This window comes from Vanellus vanellus, assembly GCF_965231255.1.
Source record: "Vanellus vanellus genome assembly, chromosome: Z".
NCBI classification, from domain to species: domain Eukaryota; kingdom Metazoa; phylum Chordata; class Aves; order Charadriiformes; family Charadriidae; genus Vanellus; species Vanellus vanellus.
In genome coordinates this window covers 44,500,675-44,523,255 of record NC_138908.1, presented here as the reverse complement: position 1 = coordinate 44,523,255, position 22,581 = coordinate 44,500,675, and the positions used below count along the sequence as shown (strand labels likewise).

Sequence of the window (22,581 nt, the reverse complement as noted above, 5' to 3'; positions counted from 1 at the left end):
TGCAGGAATTGGCAGATCCCCAGGCAAAAAAGCTGGGTTGATACCATCTGATTTCCAAAAGGCAATAATGAATAGCATCCCTCCCCGACTACTGAAGAAATTCAGGGGACATCCTCACATGCTGAGCAGCCATTGATGGGAGGAGTCCATGACTAGGAGAATACCAGAAGGATCTGTGTGAAGGCATGTAACATTTACTGTCACAGGGTCAGCAACATTACACTAACAAGAAAGGCGGCTTAAAAAATGAGCTAAAAAATGTGCCTGGTTATTCATAACAGAGGATCTAAGAGATCAAATTCACAATAGGTGGGCAGAATTATGCACAAGGGAAAAAAAAACAGCACAGAAAAATACATCTCTCCCAGAGCTACCAAATACAAAAACCACCAGCTTTGGCCAACCACCCTTCCTTCCCTTCTCCTGACTTTAAATAAAGGACTAGCCTGTTCTTGAAAGACTGAATTGACCAAAATCTTTGCAATCGCATCTTGGCTTAACTGATGAAAGACCTTGGTTTCTAAAGAAAAATCTGGAAATCTGCAGCCACTGTATGGAACAATACTGGAAGTAAGAGAAATTACGTTTTCTTTTTTAAAAGGCTGTTTCTATGGGTCCGTGCAAAGTGCAGCCTGGACTGCTCTAGAAATATTAGATGTAGCTGTGCCATTTAAAACATTGTTTCACTGAGAGATGTATAAAAAAGTATACAAGTTTCAGGAAGGAAAAAAGAGAAGACACGTTAATGCCGGCAAGCGCATTGCACTTTGGTTGAACAACATATTTGATAGGCTTCTGGGGAAAAAAAAAGTGTTTTAAGCTTTAACACCCATGAAAAGAAATTTTTCACTTTCTTTCCCTCCCCTCCCCCCCCCCCCCCAAAAAAAAATTTGGTGTCTCGCAGGCTAACTTTTGTGTAAGTGGTATTCGTATACTTAAGCAAAGCATTTACATATATCGCAATATGAAAACAAAACACAGGGGTTTTAAGGAAGTGCAAAGAGCCTTGTAATCTTTGAATAAAAATTGCTCTTCTACTTCATGCAATTAATCGTTTGCTTTCATTTGATTTTATTCACACCCATGTCCTCTCCTTAGTTGAGGACTATCCTCGACTGAGCAAAATGAGGAGGGCATCATGCAAGCGACTGTCACGACTGCTGTGCATGTCATTCGCTAACGACCCTGCAGAGGGTGTAGTTGCACAACGCACTGCTGCTTCTCCCCTGAACCACTCTATTTCAGGGACACGTTCAACTTTGAAACCAGAAGATTGATTAATCAATCACTCTTGTCTTTCTCCACTCCCCTCTGTCACACTATTAAAAGTTTAGGACAGAAAAAGAGCACACAGAGTTCTGAATCTCGCCTCCTTAGGTTTCCAAATAAGTTATTTAAATACAGTCCTGTGTAATTCACCACTATGTTAACAACCTAGCGATAAAATAACTTAATTACAGTTTCAGTCAGGTCAGTATCTATGAAGAATTTTGTAATTACACTACATAGAGAAATTTCACAGCAAAAGGCGTGTGATCCCTAAATGAAAGATGTTATTCCACTAATCAACCAGAGCAGCACTCGTGTTGTGAGCCACTCCCACTAACCAGACCTACATTTCAAGCAAATGCAGTCTAAATTAACAGCACACATGCAGTAATCAGCTACGATTAATGAAACAGGAAAAGAAAACCCACTAAGCTGAAACTGCATTTTCGAATACAGCATATTAGACAATATATTGGTAGGGCATCTGTTATAAATCCAAGGAACAAACTCTCCTAAGTCAACATACACTATTTGGAAACAGATAAGAGTATTTCTTAGCTGTCTCTTCACCAAACAGCATTCTAAATTACCTGAAGTCATTTTTATGCACTTCAACTATTTTCTTCTCGAGCTTTTGTGACTGCTTGGGAAAAATCTTAAAGTCGCTGATGTAATTCTCTGGGTGTTCATCAGGATCATAATCACCAAGCTCAGCTAAACAGATCCAAAATACAAAACAAAAGAGAAAAAATCAATTGCAACATTAGTTAATACAGAAAAAAAAAATAATCAGTAAATAGTGTAATTCAAGACACTTCCACGATCGGTAAGAACCCAGCATCTCACAAGAAATGCTACTTTGAAGAACTGATAGTTAACTGAAACAACAAAATCCTTATAACTGCCACTTCACTCAATTAGTTTCAAGTGAAGTTCATGGTTTATTAACTGCAGTGGTAATTAGCACTCCTAAACTATTTCCTGTGGCAGAAACATGCTCTGTAAAACAGAAGCACAGGTAATGCTCGCCCTTTGAGTACCTGTCATTCTGGTACCAGGCAGAACTGAAACAACGCACTCCAGATTCTGCTCTTTTTTACACTAATTTATCCTTGCTGATACGGACTGGTTTAATTCTGTTCTAACAGAACAACACAGGCTGTAGCATGATTTAAGGTGGCCCAAAGTATTTGATTCCTCTTCTAAAAGATGCATCACTTAGGTACCCAGACACAGCATTTGGCATTTTAATTTTTTAATACGGTGTAGACTCAATCTTGGTTTGGATACGCTGCCTTATAATGCATTGAGAGCTCAGTTCATGTTAAAGCAGAATGAAGGAGGCTTCCACACATATGAAGTCCCTAATCAGACATCTAGCTAACTATTTCTCTGTGTACAATCCAAGACATATGCCTGAATTTGGTCCTAAGGAAATGATGGGGAGAAAGAGAGGGAGAATTAAAAAAAAAAAAAAAAAAAGGCGGGGGGGGAAGACCTTTCTCCTAAAATCACCGTCTTCTATTTCTGTCAGTGATTCCATCATCACACAGGTCTCCTTTACGATGAGAAACAGCACCGAATGACACTTTTTCCTTCTTTGTTCAACTAGAACGGGCTACATTTACATTCAGGATCCAGAACAGAATTTTGCTTTGTTTATAACTGGAATCTAACACTAATGCCATACTTTTTCACTTAAATGCTAAGAAAACCCATTGTTTTAGAATTTAAGTTCCCGTTTGGTTTCAGTTGACTAAAGGGCTGAATTAATTAATACACTTTGCAGTGCATGTCAATGCAGGAAAACAATACAACTGAAAAAAAAAAAAGTACGTTATTGCTAGCTATATTCCCATAGCAGTTTTGAGTTTCTCTTTCTACCGCACACACCTCTGAGTTAGGTATTTTAAAAAGCCTGCTGCTTGTACTTACCTTGGACAATACAGGCACCCAGGTAGGCAGCATCAGAAAAAGAACACAGCAAACGGCCATGGAAAATGTCCCTTTTTATTTGTAGATATAAGAGGTATCTGAAATATAATTAAAAAATTAGGAAACAATGTGGTATCTTTTTATAACAGATTTAACTTATCAGTGTGAAACCAGTTGTGCAGCTATTCTGGATCTCTTTCTTCCTACATTAAATGGCAGAAAAAAGAGGCAAAGCGCAACCACAGGAAAAAACTAGATGCAAGACAAGATTTTTCTCAATAACAATGAAATAATGACAGCAGAAGTACCAAAAATGCATTAGGAGATAGCATGGGGAGTACTTTATTTAAAATGTACATCTGTTAAAATGCTCATTAGTAACGTGAGATAAATTACAGTAATGTAAGTTGGTTTGAGCACATCCCCTCTCATTAAATGCAGGTTTACACAATTAAATCTCTCTGTCGCTGTAGACAAAACAGCCCATTGACCACAGTGAAGAGGACTTCTTTTCTTTTTTTAAGTTTTAAAGTTTCGAGGCAGAAGCGACTCCCTGAGTACCAGGGGGGCGGTGGGCACAGGGGACCTGCCTAGGGGGAACCTCTCCCGTTCCTCTCAGAGCTGTTCTTCCTCCAGAAGAACTGGGGAGAAGAAAACAAAGGGTTCTTTCCACCTGCCCTCCACCTCCTACCATGGAGGAGCACCATCTCTAATAGCAAGAGAAGAGGCACAGCCATCACTTTCTCTTTTGCTTTCTCTTTCTCCCCCCGAGAGCAGCCTCCCAGAGATGGACTGACCCACAGCCCAGTCATGACTCACTTTCCCGGCCACCCAGCTGGTTTTTAGCTGCACCATTCAGCAGCTTCACCGCTCTGGGAAAACAAACCATTTAAGCATGGTTTTAACCAGATTACGTCAACTATCTAGAGGGTGCTATCAGCTCAGACTCACTGGCTTCTGCAGACCTTCAGGACATCACTTGGTGCGGCCGGTCCTCTCCAACCTTGAACTACAGTGTAGCTGATGAAAAAGTGCTTTATGAGTAAGATGACAGACATATTTTGCCCAAGTTACATGGTTCCGTGTGTACCATGAACTCCTGCACCGAGTAGCTTATCTGAAGCTTACAGTGAGTTCTAGATTTGAGCAAGACTGTAAGTATTATTTAAAGGCCAAGAGAAATTTTCCTTCTTTCCTTGGATTGTTACTAAATGCTACATAAAGATGAGACAGTTATCACTGAGCAACGCAATTTGTTCTCATTGTGAACATATCCATTCACTAGGCTACAGCATTAAAAGTTTCTGCAGGAATGTTGCACTTCAAGGCCTTTTTTTTCCATTTGGCAACCCCCTTTTTTTTTTTCCTGTGATCAGTGTCCAGTAACAGCTCACTAGTTCACTTCCATAATTTGGTACTGCTACAGCACAGGTAGTTCCCCAGAAAAAAATCAAACAGGAATAAATATAGGTATTAGACTAGTTTCTTGCTTAAGCCTGTTTGCAATATGAAACTACCACCATTTGTAAAAAAAAAAAAAAAAAAACAAAACCTCCCAAAGTTAGCTTATTTACAATAAAAAATAATATATATGCTTTTAACCAAAATTGTCAATACACAAAGCTAATAAAAATGTATTTTTATCCATTCCCTTCAGCTAAATCACTGGCTCTGCAAGTTGTTCAGAATAAAAAAAATTTTTAAAAAAATCAGAATTCAAAAACTGCAGAAAATTGCCATCATAATTTTTCCAGAACTTCAGAATAACACAGTTTTCATTGTCTTGTCTCCCTAACATACCAGGGACAACTTCTTCTCTGTAACAACTGGGAAAACACAAATACATATTCAATTTTTGCTGAGAGGTATGTTAACAGAAAATAAATAAGAGTAAGCACATAAGGTACAATTTTACGGAAAAGCACATCTGTGCCTCAGAGGTGATTTCCTCCCAGTGATCACCCTGAGATGACAGAGATGACCACAAGCCAAGGTGTAGGCTAGCTAATGTCACAAACATGGGCCATTGATGTTATTCATCTGTCTTTGCTTTAAAATATATAACCCCTAGCACTTGCTACTGAGGAAGAAGCTCTGTTTTTCCTTCCTTGTATAAAAGGGGTGTTCTTGATGCAATGCTTCCTTGGCTGTTTGGGGGGAGGCGAGGGGTGTCTCTTAAATTGTTCACATATGTCTCTCTATTACACTACTAATTTTGTAAATAAAAATACTGAAGTTTACTTTTTCTGTCACTAAGGTTCTGTGCTACGGAGCTGCTGCATGCACTTGACCATTGAAATCCTTAATCAAATGTTCAAAGAACTATTCCATTTCTGAGGAACAGAAGAAAAAAAAAATCTACAAGGCAGAAGGCAGCATTCAAGAGGAGAAAAGAGGCACAGAGCACAGTTCACAGTGAAGACTGGAGAAATTGTTGGCTGGGACACAAGGGTAACACTTGCACTTACAAGAAGGGCAGGGGAATACCCATGCACAGCAGAACCAGAGAGTTTGGATGTGTTTTTCGGAGACCACCTACACAGCAAGCTGCATGGGATACTGTTCATCTTCAAAGCAAGAAGGGCAGTCTGGAACCACACTAAGACATTTAAGTTCTTTCCAATGAAGGAGATATATGCACCTTGGACTGAGAGCCAATGTTGCAAGCTTTGCCAAAGTTGGCTCAACCTCAGACACTTCCTATAATCCTGAGGAAGTAATTTATGTCCCAGGTCAGCAAAGACCTACGAATGCGCATCTGACTCCTGAATTCAGTAAGGTTTATGCATGTACTTAAAATTGCCTACACTTATAGAAATAACTTGCAAAATCAGATCTGATTTTGCTGCTTCTTGTGTCCTTCCACCACAGCTGTTTTTTTTCCAAGCCCTGGCACAACTTTATAGCCTGATTTACAGCCCTAAGCACTCAGGCTTACCAGCAAGCTAGTAAATGTATGCTTCAGCGCCTACACTCACAAATGTCTATCACTGGAATAACCTCATTTCCATCTATTATCTGTTTGCAATACAGATGACTCAACTCCAGGTTAGCCAAGCCCTTCCCGCAACTGCAGATGAAGGGTCAGCAATATCTATTCTTGTTTTCAAGCAGGCTTCACGACCCCCAGAGACCATGTTGCTAACTGCTTAACAGTCAATTTATTTACCTATTTTAAGATGCTCAATGAGGCAAGTAAGCTTTCCCACAGCCAAACTTTGTGGTTTGTCCACGTAGCGATTTTTTTTTTCTTGTGTTTAAGTCACTTCACTCATTTTATTCCAGTGACAAGCATTTCTCCCAGTGTTGTCACAGCCTTTCCAGCTGAGAGACACGGTCACCTCGAGAGATCCAGCAGTGTTTTGAAAATTGTTATCTCAGCATGGTGTCTAACTTTGACTGCACTGCTCCTTCCCATGCTGCTGTGCATACTCAGGTGCAGAGCAGCAGAGGACAAATGCCCGTGATTACAATATGCCTGCATTGGGTGCCCTCCTCCCCCAGCAGAATTTATGAGTTCTTTATGTATATTATTCCAGACACTGACTTCGCACTGTCTTCTACAGTGGGTAACACCAAGTGCACTGCTGGAGCACTAGTTTCCTGCCAAAGTCAATGAATCTAACCTAAACACTACTATATATTAGTATGTAATATCACAACTAAGAGAACATCTTTTCTGTGCTTTACAGTGCCACCTAGATAACAAGTCTAATAGAGATAACTATATTCTCTAAAAACATATTGCTTGTCTACTTACTAATATTTGAGAAGTATTTTGATATCTTATAAACTAAGCCATCACTCTGTTAGCTATTGATAAAACACAGAGTTGACAGATAGATCTTGGAGGCATCACAGACAAGTCTCTGAAATCATCAACTCAGGGTGCAGCAGCAGCCAAAAAAGCCAATAAAAGATTTAGCGTCATCAGGACAGATATTGTGAACAAGACAGAGGGGCATTTTGCCACTATTTAAAGCCCTGGTGTAATCACAACTTGACTGTTTTACGTAACTCTAGCCTCTGCATCCTAAGTAGGACATAGTTGAGCTTGATAGAGAAGACCAACTAGGAAGAGTGAGAGGGTAGAGCCTCCCATACAAGGAGAGACAGTGACTGAGGAGGACTAAGACTGAGTCTTATGAGATCTTGAGGGCAGTGGGAAAGGCAAACACAGAACTGCTATTCAGTGAATCCTGCAATACCAGAGATAGGGGGAAATCAGGAAATCGCTTAAGGCAGACAAAAGAAAGAACTTTTCACAACAGGCAGTGAACTAACTGCCTCAGGAGGCTGTGAACAGTATTACTATGTCCCCCCCCCCCCAAAAAAGAATGATTAGACAAATTCATGAGAAACAGATCCAGAAAACAGTACTAAAATGAATAGGCAGAAATATAACTGTTAAAATACCTAATACAATTATTATAGGAACCTTTTAGTGAATTTGGGTGAGGAGATCATCTTCATTCTGGAACAATATGGAAGTTTTGTTCACACAAGCGTAGGTTAAACCCATCATAGCATTTGTAAAACAGATACACATGGCAATAAACATGCCGCAGTGTTGTTAGTACAGCAGTTGGCCTTTCAACCCACCTAATCAGTCATAAGCCAAATTCTAGCAGAGGAACTAGGAACTAAGGGCATAGTCACCACGACTGCAAAACAGAATCTTCATTCAAACACAGGAAAAAAGAAAAATCTTTTTCTCTTAAAATATCTAACACCAAAAGTAGTAGGAACTATCTTGTTAACTTATTTGGGAAAGTGCATAACTGTCTTTTGTATTAACAGGCACCTGCAGGAAGAACCACCCTCCCTGTTCTGTGCCTTCTGGAAAGAAGTACTAATGCTAAGGATTCAAATACAATGGAAGTAGCAGCACTCTTAACTCCATCCCGAACCTATGTTCCTCCTAGATCACCCGAGTCACTAGAGAAGCTCTGGATCCATAGTACTAAAAAAAAAAAAAAAAAAAAAACCAAAAAAAAAAAAGCAACAAACAAACAAACCCCACCAACTATTCCCTCAATAAGAAGCAGTCCATTTTCTGCCCTGGGGTGGGAAGGTCACTTGAATAACAGCTTTCCAGTAATCTCAAATCTCTCATTTCTGTGGTCAGGATAATGACTGCCACTTGATATAGCAATACATGGGCTTGTCCTCCTGGCTTCAGAGCTGGCCAGTGCCTGCACTACAGTGTATGGTCTTTCCTTGGGAAAAGTGTGAAAAATTACCATGCCAGCCAGCTGCTTGACAGCTCTGGCTATAGGGGGAAAAAAAAAAACCTTTATCACTACACAAGAATTCATTTCAACAATGAACAAAGAGGACAAAGGAGTGGTAAGGGACAACTGGGTCCCTACATAAAAGCCCCCCCACAGCACAGGAATAGATTCTCCTCATCAAGTTTCCACACCTGCATCTTCTCAGCCCTCCTGCCTTCCCCTCAGAGGACCACAAGAAGATATCTGAATGTGTAAGGTCTCCTTCTCCCACAGGCATAAGCTCCATCAAAACATTCAGGACACTCCTGGATAATTTTTTTCCCCCACCCTGAATGCTATCTGCAAGCCTGTCAGCACCAAGAGCTCTTACTAATGACTCTCACTCATTTTTAAGACCTATGCTATTCAATCTGTTTGTGAGTCCAATACTATTAGAACTACAAACTCACTTGCCAACTGTCAATATGACCTCGAGAAAGCCAAAACAGACAAGTGGACTTGCAGAGGCATCAAAACATAGCTACCATTGCACATCTTAAGAAAAGCAGGACAGGGTACCCAGAGATGCAGAGGTATTCCTAAATGATGCCTGGAAGAGGGTTCAGCAGCACACGCCCACCTCATATTGTCTCACCCTTGGAAGGATGAACGTATTGCAGTACTTCTCAACTTGCAAATAAATGGCGTGATATTCAAGCATTAACAACCAGCTGGAGCAGCATCAGCCTCAGCTGGCCACCCACTTCTGGAGGGAAAAGCACCAGGCTCTGCTAATACATGGCAATATAACGTACAGCTGTTTGAGACAGGGCTAGTCAAGCGTTGCATGCATGCAGCTGTATTGCTCTTCCTCGCCCAAGCGAGTTCACTCAGGGCTCTTGAATTTGCCATGTCTACATAGCCCAGGTCTTTGTCATTTTATATGACTTCCAGTTAAACATATTTTATCTGCTTTTCTTGTATCAAAGTACTCATTACACTGTTTTATGACAGCCTAATGATTGAAGAACTACTTCCTGGATTAGGAAATATGGATTAGGGAAAAAAGGGCATGATGAAAGCTAGTTGAAATAATCCAACTTTGGTTAATTCCGCCAGCTACTCATCCCTGCCCTCCTCTAGGTCTGTTTTTTTCTACCGTAATCATGGATTACTGCTGATACAGTATTATCTGTAGCATTTTAGATCATTCCTTTGGGACCTCAAATGACTTTGTATTTTCCCATTTTAATTATACATACACAGTATAATGTAGGGATTTGGAGATAAGAAGGCATGAGGCCTTGGGCTGCTTTATTACATAAGAAAGAAAAAACACTGACATATTTATTACCTAAACAAGAACACTGAAAAGAAATAACATAGTAAAAATCAGTGCCCAAGTGTGACTGGTCTTTGGATCCATCTGTACACACTCCCTTGACTGTTCCCGTTCTGTTCACACACAGCATCTCAGGCTTTGCCAGCTACGGATGCTTCCAAGGCTCTGACCTGTGATCAAAGAATAGTGAAGAGAGGAACAGAGCAAAAATATCTGTGCTTTTCAGAGAGCATAGTGGGATGCTGTGTGTGCTGCAGGTTGAATGGCCTCTGCAGTTACAGCTTCCTTTGCGGCAATTTTATATCTTTGCACACCATGCCAGCAGAATAATCTTGACCATCACAACGAACTCTGGAATATCCTTTTTTCTGGGTGTGGTTCTGTGCACATAACTAAAGGAAAACCCCTCTCACCATCAAGTCTGCCATGCTCTATGGAAAAACAACTGGAATACACCAAAAAGACAAAAAAAGGGAAAATCAGGAGAAAAGGAAGTTAGCAATAATACTGAAAACATATGTATTCAAGGCCTTAATGCCACTCCTGTGTAGGGTCATCCAGAAAACAGGCTGCAGAGCAGATGCTGACTTAACAAGAAAAGAAACCAAAATCATGTTTTACAGGTGTGCATGGCAGGGAACAAGGGAGATGTGAGGACCTGCTTGTGATGTTGGTACTGTCTAATTAAAAACTAGTAGTTATTACTCTCATTAGGGACACTCAGTGAAGCCAGTTAAATGCTGGTTTCTGAAACTGAAGTACTTTATTCTGACTTCACGTCACCTCTAAGTGCTAGACAATCAGATCTAGAAAGCCACAGATGCACCATTCAGAAGAGCCTGACATCCTCCAGCTTCTGCACATGAAGCAGAAGTCAAACCCTCAGAGATGGCCACATCACTACTCTACTAAGGCTGAGCACTTATCTCTGTTTAAAAGATTACACAACCTGTTAAAAAAATCCATATTCACTGTCTGTGTTGCAATCTGCTGAGCCTCCAGTGCACCTGAAATAAATTCAGAAGCCTCACCATTTGAGGAAAATAAATTATTACTGGTTACCCAGGACAGAGACAGAGCTGAGCTACTCAATGACTTTTTTGCCTCAGTCTTCACCGGCAAGGACTGCAGCCACACTGCCCATGACACAGTATGCAAAGGCGAGGACTGGTAAAATGGAGAAATGCGCACTGTAGGTGAAGATCAAGTACGAGACCACCTGAGGAATCTGAAGGTGCACAAGTCCATGGGACCTGATGAGATACATCTGCAGGTCCTGAGGGAGCTAGCAGATGAGGTTGCTAAGCCACTAGCCATCATACGTGAGAAGTCATGGCGGTCTGGCAAGGTTCCTGCTGACTGGAAAAGGGGAAACATAACCCCTATTTTCAAAAAGGGAAACAAGGAAGACCCAGGGAACTACAGACCCGCCAGTCTCACCTCTGTGCCTGGCAAGATCATGGAGCAGATCCTCCTGGAAACTCTGCTGAGGCATGTAGAAAAAAAGGAGGTGACTGGTGACAGCCAGCATGGCTTCACTAACGGCAAATCCTGCCTGACAAATTTGGTGGCCTTCTACGAAGGGGTTACAGTGGCAGTGGACAAGGGAAGACCAACTGATGTCATCTACTTGGATTTGTGCAAATCCACGTCCCACACGACATCCTGGTTTCTAAATTATCCCACTCCATATCCTGGTCTCTAAATTGAAGAGACATGGATTTGACAAATGAACCACTCGGTGGATAAAGAACTGGCTGAACGGTCGCACTCGAAGAGTTGCGGTCAACGGCTCGATGTCCAAGTGGAGAGCAGTAATGAGTGGCGTTCCTCAGGGGTCGGTACTGGGGCCTGTACTGTTCAACATCATTGTCAGCGACATGGACATTGGGGTCAAGTGCACCCTCAGCAAGTTTGACGATGATACCAAGCTCTTTGGCGAGATAGACATGCTTGAGGGGAGGGATGCCATCCAGAGGGACCTGGACAGGCTGGAGAGGTGGGCCCAAGCAAACCTCATACAGTTCAACAAGGCCAAGTGCAAGACCCTACATCTGGGTCGGGGCAATCCCAAGCACAAATACAGGCTCGGCAGGGAATGGCTGGAGAGCAGACCTGAGGAGAAGGACCTGGGGTTGCTGATTGACGAGAAGCTCAACACGAGCCAGCAATGTGCAATCGCAGCCCAGAAGGCCAACCGTATCCTGGGCTGCATCAGAAGTGTGGCCAGCAGGTCAAAGGAGGTCATTCTGCCCCTCTACTCCACTCTCGTGAGACCCCACCTGGAGGACTGCATCCAGCTCTGGAGTCCCCAGGATAAGAAGGACATGGACCTGCTGGAGCGTGTCCAGAGGAGAGCCACGAGGATGATCTGAGGGCTGCAGCACCTCTCCTATAAGGAGAGGCTGAAAGAGTTGGGGCTGTCCAGCCTGGAGAAGAGAAGGCTCTAAGGAGACCTTATTGCAGCCTTCCAGTACCTAAAGGGGGCCTACAGGAGAGCTGGGGAAGGACTTTTTACTAGGGCACTTAGTGACAGGACAAGGGGGAATGGCTTTAAACTCGAAGAGAGCAGGTTCAGATTAAACATTAGGAAGAAGTTTTTCACTTTGAGGCTAGTAAGGCACTGGAACAGGTTGCCCAGAGAGGTTGTTGAGGCCCCATCCCTGGAGGTTTTCAGGGCCAGGCTGGATGTGGCCTTGGGCAACCTGGTCTAGTGGGAGGTGTCCCTACCTATGGCAGGGGGGTTGGAACTCTATGATCTTCAAGGTCCTTTCCAATCTAAACCATTCTATGATTCTATGAAATCCTTGCCACTTTCTCATCACATTTTTTTTAAAAGGCATTGGAAAAACTGCCTGATTAGTTTAACTATTAAAAAGTGTGTCTTTAGCCTTTCTCAAACGCATTTCAAACATGTATGGCCTCCCTGCTCTGCTGAGGAAGCAGTATTTCAAAAAATAGGGACAAATCTTCTAAATCCATGTTGACACAAGTTAAGGAGATGAGTTAAGAAGGTTAAGCATTGAAGTGCCTTAAGATTTGGACTTTGTTGACAAGTGGGGTTTCAAGTAGTCTGTTATTACAGAAACAAGAGAGCTCAAGGTGACAATCCCCATGGCCACTGAAGTTAACTTGTGAATTGCAATCCTGACACCATCTGACTCAAGAGAAAACTGTGATCAAGGACCACAAAGAACCTCCTTCTGCAGTGAGAGGAAGGAATTTTGTCCTGAATTCGGAATTCCTTATTTAGCAATAACATCTCAAAGTGCCTTAACATCCAGAGGCAGGCACTGATTTTATTTCAAAAGCATAGCTGTGGAAGCGATTGTTAATTAAAACGAGGGAAGATGAAAGTAAGCGGGTGGAATGGTATGACGTGACTGACGATATTCACAGATGTCCTCAGCAGTGGAACGAAATGCAGTGACAGGCAAGCGCGTGGCTCGATCCTTTGCCCAAGGCACTCCTGGCCTCTGAACACACAGTGTGCACACTTGCAAGCTCTTAGGGGGTTTTCTTCTGTAATACCATAGGGAGAGGGATGACTTCAACTAGGTCATTCTCCATCTTAATTTCCTGAAAATAGTTGCACCTGTAAAACCACAGACTAACTAGAGGATTGCAGTGCAGCCCAGCCTACCAAAGATAGGACAGAAATGAAGCAGCAGTAATCTGAGGTGACAAATACTCTTTTTTTCTTCCTGCAAGTGATGTCTAAATCCTGAACAGTATTTCTATCCATGTTACACTATTTTCACAGAAATCCAACAATTTACGCCATACACACACAGTTTCAAGTACCGAATAATTCTTTAACATCAGATATTGCCACAGAAAAGCAGAAAAAGCAGCTCTTTTTAACATCTGTACATCTCTTTGATGTCTCTACAGTACTTCATTAAAGATTTAGTCCTATAAAGCTTTTACAAAGACTGCATTAACAATAATCCACATGGGGGATTTAGACAGGGTTAATTAATATTCTGAACCAAAGAGTAATACAACAATGTGACAGGACGAGTCTTACTGTATCTTAATTTCATTATCAAAATGGGGACTACAGATAACCATCAGATTTCTACCCCACTGAAGAACAGACCATCTCTGTGACATGCTTAGGCACAGAGAAATGCAGAAATGCAAAACACTATTACTCTGACTCAGCTGACTCTATACACAGCTATGAAGTACACGCGGCTTTTAAGTCAAAGGGTGACAATATTATTAATTTATTTTCAAATCATCTTAAGCACACACTGCAGCAAATGCGATTGTCCAGTGAACAGAGCAGAGCTAAAAAAAAAACTACCTACCAAAAAGCCAACTAACTGTCAAAGTTTCATGACTGGCCTCTGTCAAATACTACTGGACTCTTTTCTTCTTCAATTTCACCACTCATTGCAATTCAAGAAAAAATTTAACTCAAGCCAATTTACAGCATCACTTTGCATCTGACCCTCTGCTTTAGACGACAAAGCAAATTCTCAGAGGTGACTTACATTGCTCATTTCAGGAGCATTTCCTATACTTTGCTATTGTGTAAAAGACCTGGGCAGAGACAAAGCAAAGCTCCCCAAATAGCAACATCAGGAAACTATAAAGCCAATGAGATACAAAAAAGTATCACATGTACAAGGTGGACATAGGAAAAGAGAAATTATTCCTCCCTTTTAAGGTCTTAATAGCATTAGTTTTAACAAAAGACCATAAAACATTTTTCATACAGCAGATTGACTTTCAAAATTAATTAGAGACGTGCCAAAAAAGCCTAAAACATACTGACAGCACAATACACTTAGGTGAGCTAAATCTAGGTGCTTTGCATTTCGATAAAACTTCTCCTGGGAGGGTGTCCAAGTAGTTAAAAAAAAAAAATAATCCATTAATTAAGGCTGTTGAATGAGGAAGTATGAAGTTTATACTCTGGCTTATAAAAAGTAAAATGTTCATCTGAGGACAAACACTAACAAATAATGAAAATCCTTTGACTTCCTGGTTTACAACCTGTTCACTCAGCTAACAGTTTCAGTATTTCACCCAAGACAAACAGTTATAATATGAACTGCATGTTCCAGCTGCTCTATACAAACTATAAACTTTCCATTCAGCAGAAGGCAAGCTGTTCCTGGAACTTTCAGTATGAGACCAGGGACAATGGGATCACTCCCATTCACGAAGTGACTCCTGAGCACAACAATTTGCAAGGCTCGGGGAAAGCACCAGCGAGGAACTCAAGGCAACAAGTGCTCAGGTGCTCTGTGCTTCTGCAACCTGCCACTATCAGTCAGCGGTGTGACCTGCTGACTAACAACACGGTAAGGGGTACATACAGTCCTGCGCAGCCGGTGCAGAGGTCAAAAGAGCTGCTACTCTCCTACATCTTTTCCCCCAGGTACATTTCTTGAAAAATACCTGGAGCAACAGAATATTCACAACAGCTAGTAGGAAGGACAAAACTCCCATTTGTTAAGCATGGCTGATCAGTCACGCAGGTGTATTTTCACAGCAAAGGCTGCAAAATTCCAATGTAAGCAACAAGACTTCTTAACCTCCAGAGCAGCTGTACTTTAAAAATATAAATATATTGCACATCTACATCAGCTTGGTAAAGGTCTATCAGTACTTTGAAAACACTATCCTGTTTGTGGTCCTAAAGACACACACAAGAGTGCGGCTATTCATGTTCCTGTTGAAAGAGTTAGGGCCATTACTGAATTAAATTTCACAGATTATTTCACATAAAAAGGAAAAACTAAGACACAAGAGGAACTTACTCAAGACCACAATCCTTGCCAAGGGAAGAGTCAGGATAATCCTTGCCCAGTCATTTGACCATTGACTCTCTTAAAGTTCTCCAAAGCATCCCTACTTCTCTGTATGTTATAGAAAAGTCCGCTTAAACTGCTTTTAAAAATCCATAGGTATCACAATAAATAAAAAAGCTCTCAGTAGTGCAAATGTCTGTCTACTCTACTATTTTACCCTACGCAATGAAGCGTTTTATTTCGAACTTGTTAACAACGTACATTAAATGCACAGACTAACAAACAAACAGAAAGTACCTGGTGAGCTCTTCTTTAATCTTCAAGGGTTCGTGTGGGTAGAATTTCACTCTAAAGCACATGGTATATGGTGGATGAGCTGAAACATGACAAAGAAAAAGCATGAGAACAGTAGCAAACGAACATTGCCTGAGCCGCTCTGAAGGAGTGGCCTCCAAGAGTCTTACAAAGTAGTCTGTGTGATGGTTAGCTCTGAAGTATCAGGCAGGGATTCAAACAAAACCAATTAATATTAAATATACACACAAAAAGAACAGAACATACGACAAAGAAGGCCAAAGCATGTGCAAAATACAGATAACCTGCGCAAATCAATGTATAAATGGTTTTGCACCTCACAAGACTTACTGTACAAAACACATTTCGGCTGCTCTTTTTTTTTTTTTTTTGGCAATTGATAATCAGGAAGCAATTGCATCTTGTCACAATGAGATACAAAGGTGTTATGTATGTTGTTTGTTATTCCTGATAATGATAATGCCTTGACTAAAAAAATGGAAGAAACCATTAATTAAATTTGGTTAACAAAGCTAAAGAAACGAGGAAAGGAGGAAAGGAAGAAAGGAGGGAAGGAACGAGGGAAGGAAGGAGGAAGACAAAGAAAGAAAGAGAAAGAAAAGGAAGGAAAGAAAAAGAAAGAAAGAAAGGAGAAAAGGAAGAAAAAAGAAAGAAAAGAGAGAAGGAATTACAGTAAGAGGTATGATTTCAATACTGCAGTCAGTGTCTCTTGGTTCTACATTAATGAACACAGCTTTATATCCCACTGTTGTATCTTTAATAGCATTCAAGATACTACCTAATCCTAAGCCAGTGATCTTCCAGTGATTACAGGAGGGACAGAAAGCAAATCAAAGACTATTACTCTAATCAAAGAGGCATCTTGTGATAATCATGTTAGGAAAAAAGATGTGTGAAAACCAAGTAGAAGGCTTAAAAACATCCCATTGGGCACAGTACTCAGGTAGGCAGAGCCCTCAGAGCTATCTGTAGCCAGGTAATGTTCACATTTCAAATTTCAGTTTGAAGTGAGAAGGAAAATACCACATCTTCAAAACATAAATGGTGCAGGGAAAGAACCCACCTATATTACAGAGGCCATGGTAACTGGCAGATCTGCTGGTAACACCGACAGAGAGCACAGGGGTGGAGTGAGCACCAAGGCAGAACTGCTGTCCAAGCTGCAAGGGCCTCGGCACAGTACGCCACACAAGGGCCCTCTTTGCCAAATTGTTTACCAGCATAGCCATTTTTAGATGGACAGAAAAAGAGGCAAAGCTGAGCCTTCAAACAAAAAAGGAACGTGTGATCACTGTGCTTATTTGGGAGTGTCCTACAGACCTGAGTGCAGATTTATAATCCTTTTATTAAAATATCCAACTATGAAATTAACTTTCTGCATACATTTACACTAGTACGCAACATTTATACACCCTTAATTTTAACAAGTTGGGGTTTTATGGTTTGGTTTTCTTTGTGTTTTTTTTTTAAAGGAAAGCATTCATGCAACATTAATTCATAGTAAAGTGCAGATCTACAATATTCTAGTTAGTTTTAAAAGTCCCTTAGTCTTACTGTATACTCAATGCACACCAAGATCAATCTAACCTTCCTAGATCTTGAAGAGATGATGCTTTTACAGGAGGAAAAGCAGGGAAGGCAGAGAAAAGGGGCAAAGAAAATTACACGGAAAATGGAGGAAGAGAACAGGTGAAACAGAGAATAGAATCATAGAATCATAGAATCAGTGAGGTTGGAAGGGACCTTTAAGATCATCAAGTCCAACCATTAACCTACCCTGATAAAAAAACCACCACTCCTAAACCATGTCCCTAAGCACCTCACCTACCCTTTTCTTAAACACCTCCAGGGATGGTGAATCCACCACCTCTCTGGGCAGCCTATTCCAATGTTTAATAACCCTTTCAGTGAAAAAATGCTTCCTAATATCCAATCTAAACCTGCCCTGACATAACTTGAACCCGTTTCCTCTCGTCCTATCACTTGTCGCCAGGGAGAAGAGGTCAGCTCCCATCTCTCTAAAACCTCCTTTCAGGTAGTTGTAGAGGGTGATAAGGTCTCCCCTCAGCCTCCTCTTCTCCAGGCTAAACAACTCCAGATCCCTCAGTCGTTCCTCATAAGGTTTGTCCTCCAGACCCTTCACCAGCTTTGTAGCCCTTCTCTGGACACGCTCCAACACCTCAATGTCCTTCTTGTAGTGAGGGGCCCAAAACTGAACACAGTACTCGAGGTGAGGCCTCACCAGTGCCGAGTACAGGGGGATGATTACTTCCCTAGTCCGGCTCACCACACTATTCCTGATGCAGGCCAGGATGGTGTTGGCCTTCTTGGCTGCCTGGGCACACTGCTGGCTCATGCTCAGCCGGCTGTCCACCAACACCCCCAGGTCCTTTTCTGCCAGGCAGCTTTCGAGCCACTCCGCCCCCAGTCTGTAGCGCTGCATGGGGTTGTTGTGACCCAAGTGCAGGACCCGACACTTGGCCTTGTTGAACCTCATACCATTGGCCTCAGCCCATCTGTCCAGCCTGTCCAGATCCCTCTGCAGAGCCAATCTACCCTCAAGCAGATCAACACGCCCCCCTAGTTTAGTGTCGTCTGCGAAGTTACTGAGGGTGCATTCGATCCCCTCATCCAGATCGTTGATAAAGATATTAAAGAGAACTGGCCCCAGCACCGAGCCCTGGGGGACACCACTCGTGACTGGACACCAACTGGATTTAACTCCATTTACCACCACTCTCTGGACACGGCCATCCAGCCAGTTTTTTACCCAGCGAAGAGTATACCTGTCCAGGCCATGAGCTGCCAGTTTCTCCAGAAGAATGCTATGGGAAACGGTGTCAAAAGCCTTGCAAAAATCCAGGTAGATAACATCCACAGCTTTTCCCTCGTCCACCAAGTGGGTCACCTTGTCATAGAAGGAGATCAGGTTTGACAGGCATGACCTGCCTTTCACAAACCCGTGCTGACTGGGCCTGATCACCCTGTTCTCTTGCATGTGCCGTGTGATGGCACTGAGGATGATCTGCTCCATGATCTTCCCAGACACCGATGTCAGACTGACTGGCCTGTAGTTCCCTGGATCCTCCTTCCGGCCCTTCTTATGGATGGGCGTTTTAGTCACTGTAATCTGTAACAGTAATCACTAAGCTACCAGAACATTTTACTGTACCATCTTCTCAAGCTTACTAGCTCATTGGCTTGTATAAACTGCATGAGGAAATCAGTTCAATAATCATGATATTCTTGAAGCTACTTTAAACTGCAGCATTTACCTGTATGCTGCAGTTTTCCAGAAACACATGTCTGCATATCACATAGTTCCATGTGATGTACAAAAGCAACACAAAATAAAAATGCATTACATCTTTTGTTATGGTTGGTATCTTTTGGAGGGTTCAACTGCTTTTGAAATTGAAGGAATATTTTCTCCTCTCAAGACCTCAAGTTGCACATTTTTAAGTACAGTCAGCCTCAACAAAACTTTGGATTTCACGTTTTTTCACTTGTTTAAATAACTACTCATTTAAGACACAAGGAGGCACGTCAAAAGAGATGGGGATGAAGAGATGAAAAATACAGAAAAAAAAGAAAGCAAGGAAACAGTAACAAATAGAAACAAACAAGAGGAAATGGAGAAAGAAAAACAAGCCTGAAGTGTTGCTTAGGGATGGTTTGAACCCTCAATCTAATCAAATCCAGACAAGCCCTCTGAAGGTGAGAGAAACACTCAGACTGCTTTCTCTGGGCTTTGGCCTCTTGGATGTGACTGCAGCATTGTCTTACAGTGACTGGAAACAGGCTGGAAAACAGAGGACACTGTTATGTCCTCCCTGCCCTGTCATGGCAAATTAGAAGGTAAACTGAATTCCATGTCCCAGAAAGGAAAACAGCCATTCAGCAATGCACTAGGGAGTCATGTTGCCTGGACAAAGCAGAAGATAACATAAGTCATCTTAAGCGGTTATGTCTCAATAGCCTTCTTAAAACTATACAAAGGAGAAAAACTTGCACTTTCAGAGTACGGTTCCCCTCATGAAACATGACAGAAGAGCCAATCTGAATTAAATGAGCAAGCGCTCTTCCTCAGCAAAATAGGACTTTTAAATGTCCTGGCAGATCTGGAAGTAGTTTGTGGTTGAAATAGTGATGGAGAAATAAGAAAAGCTAGCGCATGGCTCTGCAGGGCCCTAGGTAGTACCAGCCTACTGCAAGACCCTAAAAACATACTGAATTTTACCCAAATTTTTGGATGCCGATGACTGACACTTCGGCTGTGGTAAAAAGAAAGAAAGAAAAAAATGCGTAAAACTTACAGTAGAAGAGCCACACTCTGGCAGTATGTGTCAACCACAGGAAAGCAACAGCTGCCCCACATTCAAAGAGTATCATAGGGAGGAAAGGATGGCATACACCGCACTAAAAAAACAGCCCACATTCAATTAACAGCCAAGGTTATAATAGGAAATGTTGCCCTTGTAGCAGAAGGACAGAACGCGACGGAAGTATACACCAATGCAGAGAATGCGCAGGAGATTTGACAAGGCAGTTTGAAGCCTACGTTGCAAACCTTTTCCTAGACTCAAGCTTCTGTAACAACACTCCTCCTCAGCAGGGCAGCAAGCAATACACAAGATGACTGCTGCAGCCTGCTAAACAGAGGTCCTGTCTCAGCAACACCTCCAAAAATGGAACAATCCCAACCTGCAATTTGAAATGTTAAAACGAATATGGTCGCCTCCATCCAATTAATCTCTGAAGATGAGATATAGAAGGTACCCTGCAATTACAGAAGGAAACGGGATCCTCTTTTTCTCTTCCTTTTTCCCAGTTAGAAAACCAGCCACAATGAACACTTGAAAGAGGAAGGAGGGAATCTCCGCAGTTATCCACTTTCCTCTCCATCTTAATTTTAAAATGTAACATAAGCCTAATATTCCTCCAAAAATGGATTTTATGATATGTAACATTTAGTAAGGCCTTTGTCTTACATATCTTACAGCACTGGAGAAACACACAGGAGAATCTCATATTCTCGCATTCACCATATTCTTTTAGAGGAAAGCAAGACAGGCAGTGAATTGTATCAGCTGAAGAGATAAGACTGTCAAGCCAGACAGTTCCTCAAATCCTTGAAAGCAAAATTACTTTCTACCACTTACTCACACATTAAATCTGAAACATTAACAACAAACCTTCCCAAAACAGAACTCAATTTGCAGAAGAACATTTCTTCAACACAAAACTAGCCTGAATATAATCAGTTTTATAACAGCTATAAGCCTTTTCTTTCAGGGTGGTCCTTCATCTGTCAGATAAGGAGTAGCTGGTACAGTGAAATGCCCAAGGCTTTGTCAGAATTTCCTATCATCACAGGTTTTGCTTTCTCACTAAGAAAGATTCACAATTACAATCATTTCAAAGGATTTTAGCATGGAAAATAGTACTGACTGCAAACTCCATTGCAACAGGGCTATTAATTTGCCAGTTCATGTGGTAACAGCACATAAAAGATGAAGGTGAAAAAACAAATAAAACCATTTAAATGATATCAAGTGCTGAAACCAGTCATGATCTGGACCCTCATGAAGGAACTACACACACAGCGTGGAAGGTTTCCAGGCAACTGATTGTATGTTTTTAAGGTTAATTTCAGTTGCACTTAACTAAACCATCCAACGTACATGGAATAGTAAGGATCTCCTAGATAAAAACCAAACCAGTACCACCCTGACCAGAACAAAGAGGGGTGTGGGAGCCCCACCCCCTGGCACAGATACCAATCTGTAAGGGACTGAGTCTCACGAGCATTCATTTGTAAGCAAAGCCCACTGAATCATTTGTCTTCTGTGTAGATGAAGAGCTTATAGGGAACGATAAGCCTGAGGAAAACTACAAACTCATATTACCATTATCTTCACAGGAAGACAATCTGAAACAATATGGAAAAAATAATTATGTAAGAGAAAAATTGCTTTTAAATGCTGGTGAAAAACTTGATTGAAGTTTTAGAAGTGTGAACTAAAGAGGGAGAAGCATGGAAGATGCTCAGCTGCCACTTTTGGGAAGGTTTCCTGTTTGTTTTTAACAACCTGCTTTTCATCCAGCACTAGCTTCGGTAATGAGCTGTACTAGCGGTGTTGGCTTTTTTTTTGATTGAACACAGTGTACAGAGTGATACTGAAAGCCAAAACCAGATGTTTAAATTATCTTCATAACCCTGAGAATGCAACACTGCAGAAAACTTCCTGCATCTCTCCTTGATGTTACTTATTCTCTGAACTATGCTACCCTACCAAAAGTTAGTGCTCATTTGAAAAAAAACCAAAACACAACAACCCAAAAACATTACACTCAAAGAGTCTTCATGTTCACTGATGCTGCAGAAAGATCTCTGGGGAACCCTAAGACATATGCTGTTGTTTCCATACACTTCTTCCCTTAACAAATGAATCAGCTGTTTATCCATACCGCTTGCTGAGCGTGTTTGACAGACAGAACACTACTCAGTGCTTTTATTTTATGCATAAGAGATACCTGAGCTATCATAAACCTCAAATTATGGGGTCTTCCTCATCTCACTCAATTAGTTATGGGACAAGACAAGGCAAGGTGGATTTTTGTCAACCAGTTATAACAACGCTTTAAAGAGTGTTACTAAATCTACATGAGGACGATAGGTAAAGAATATACAGCATTCGGATTAGTGCCTGAAGAATCACACAAAACTTCCTGTTTT

The 22,581-nt window shown here is 41.5% G+C and overlaps 1 protein-coding gene across 1 annotated transcript in view; it reads right to left on the bottom strand.

The window, feature by feature from the left end:
- FRMD3 (FERM domain containing 3) overlaps positions 1-22,581 on the bottom strand; it is a gene marked incomplete at its 3' end in the record, with an annotated part of 142,759 nt that overhangs the window by 39,408 nt on the left and 80,770 nt on the right. The window contains exons 4-6 of the mRNA XM_082498102.1: positions 15,825-15,903; positions 3,205-3,302; positions 1,860-1,983 (exon numbers count right to left, since the gene is read on the bottom strand). Of these exons, the coding sequence (XP_082354228.1) occupies positions 1,860-1,983; positions 3,205-3,302; positions 15,825-15,903 (301 nt within the window). The remainder of the gene's footprint in view (positions 1-1,859; positions 1,984-3,204; positions 3,303-15,824; positions 15,904-22,581) is intronic.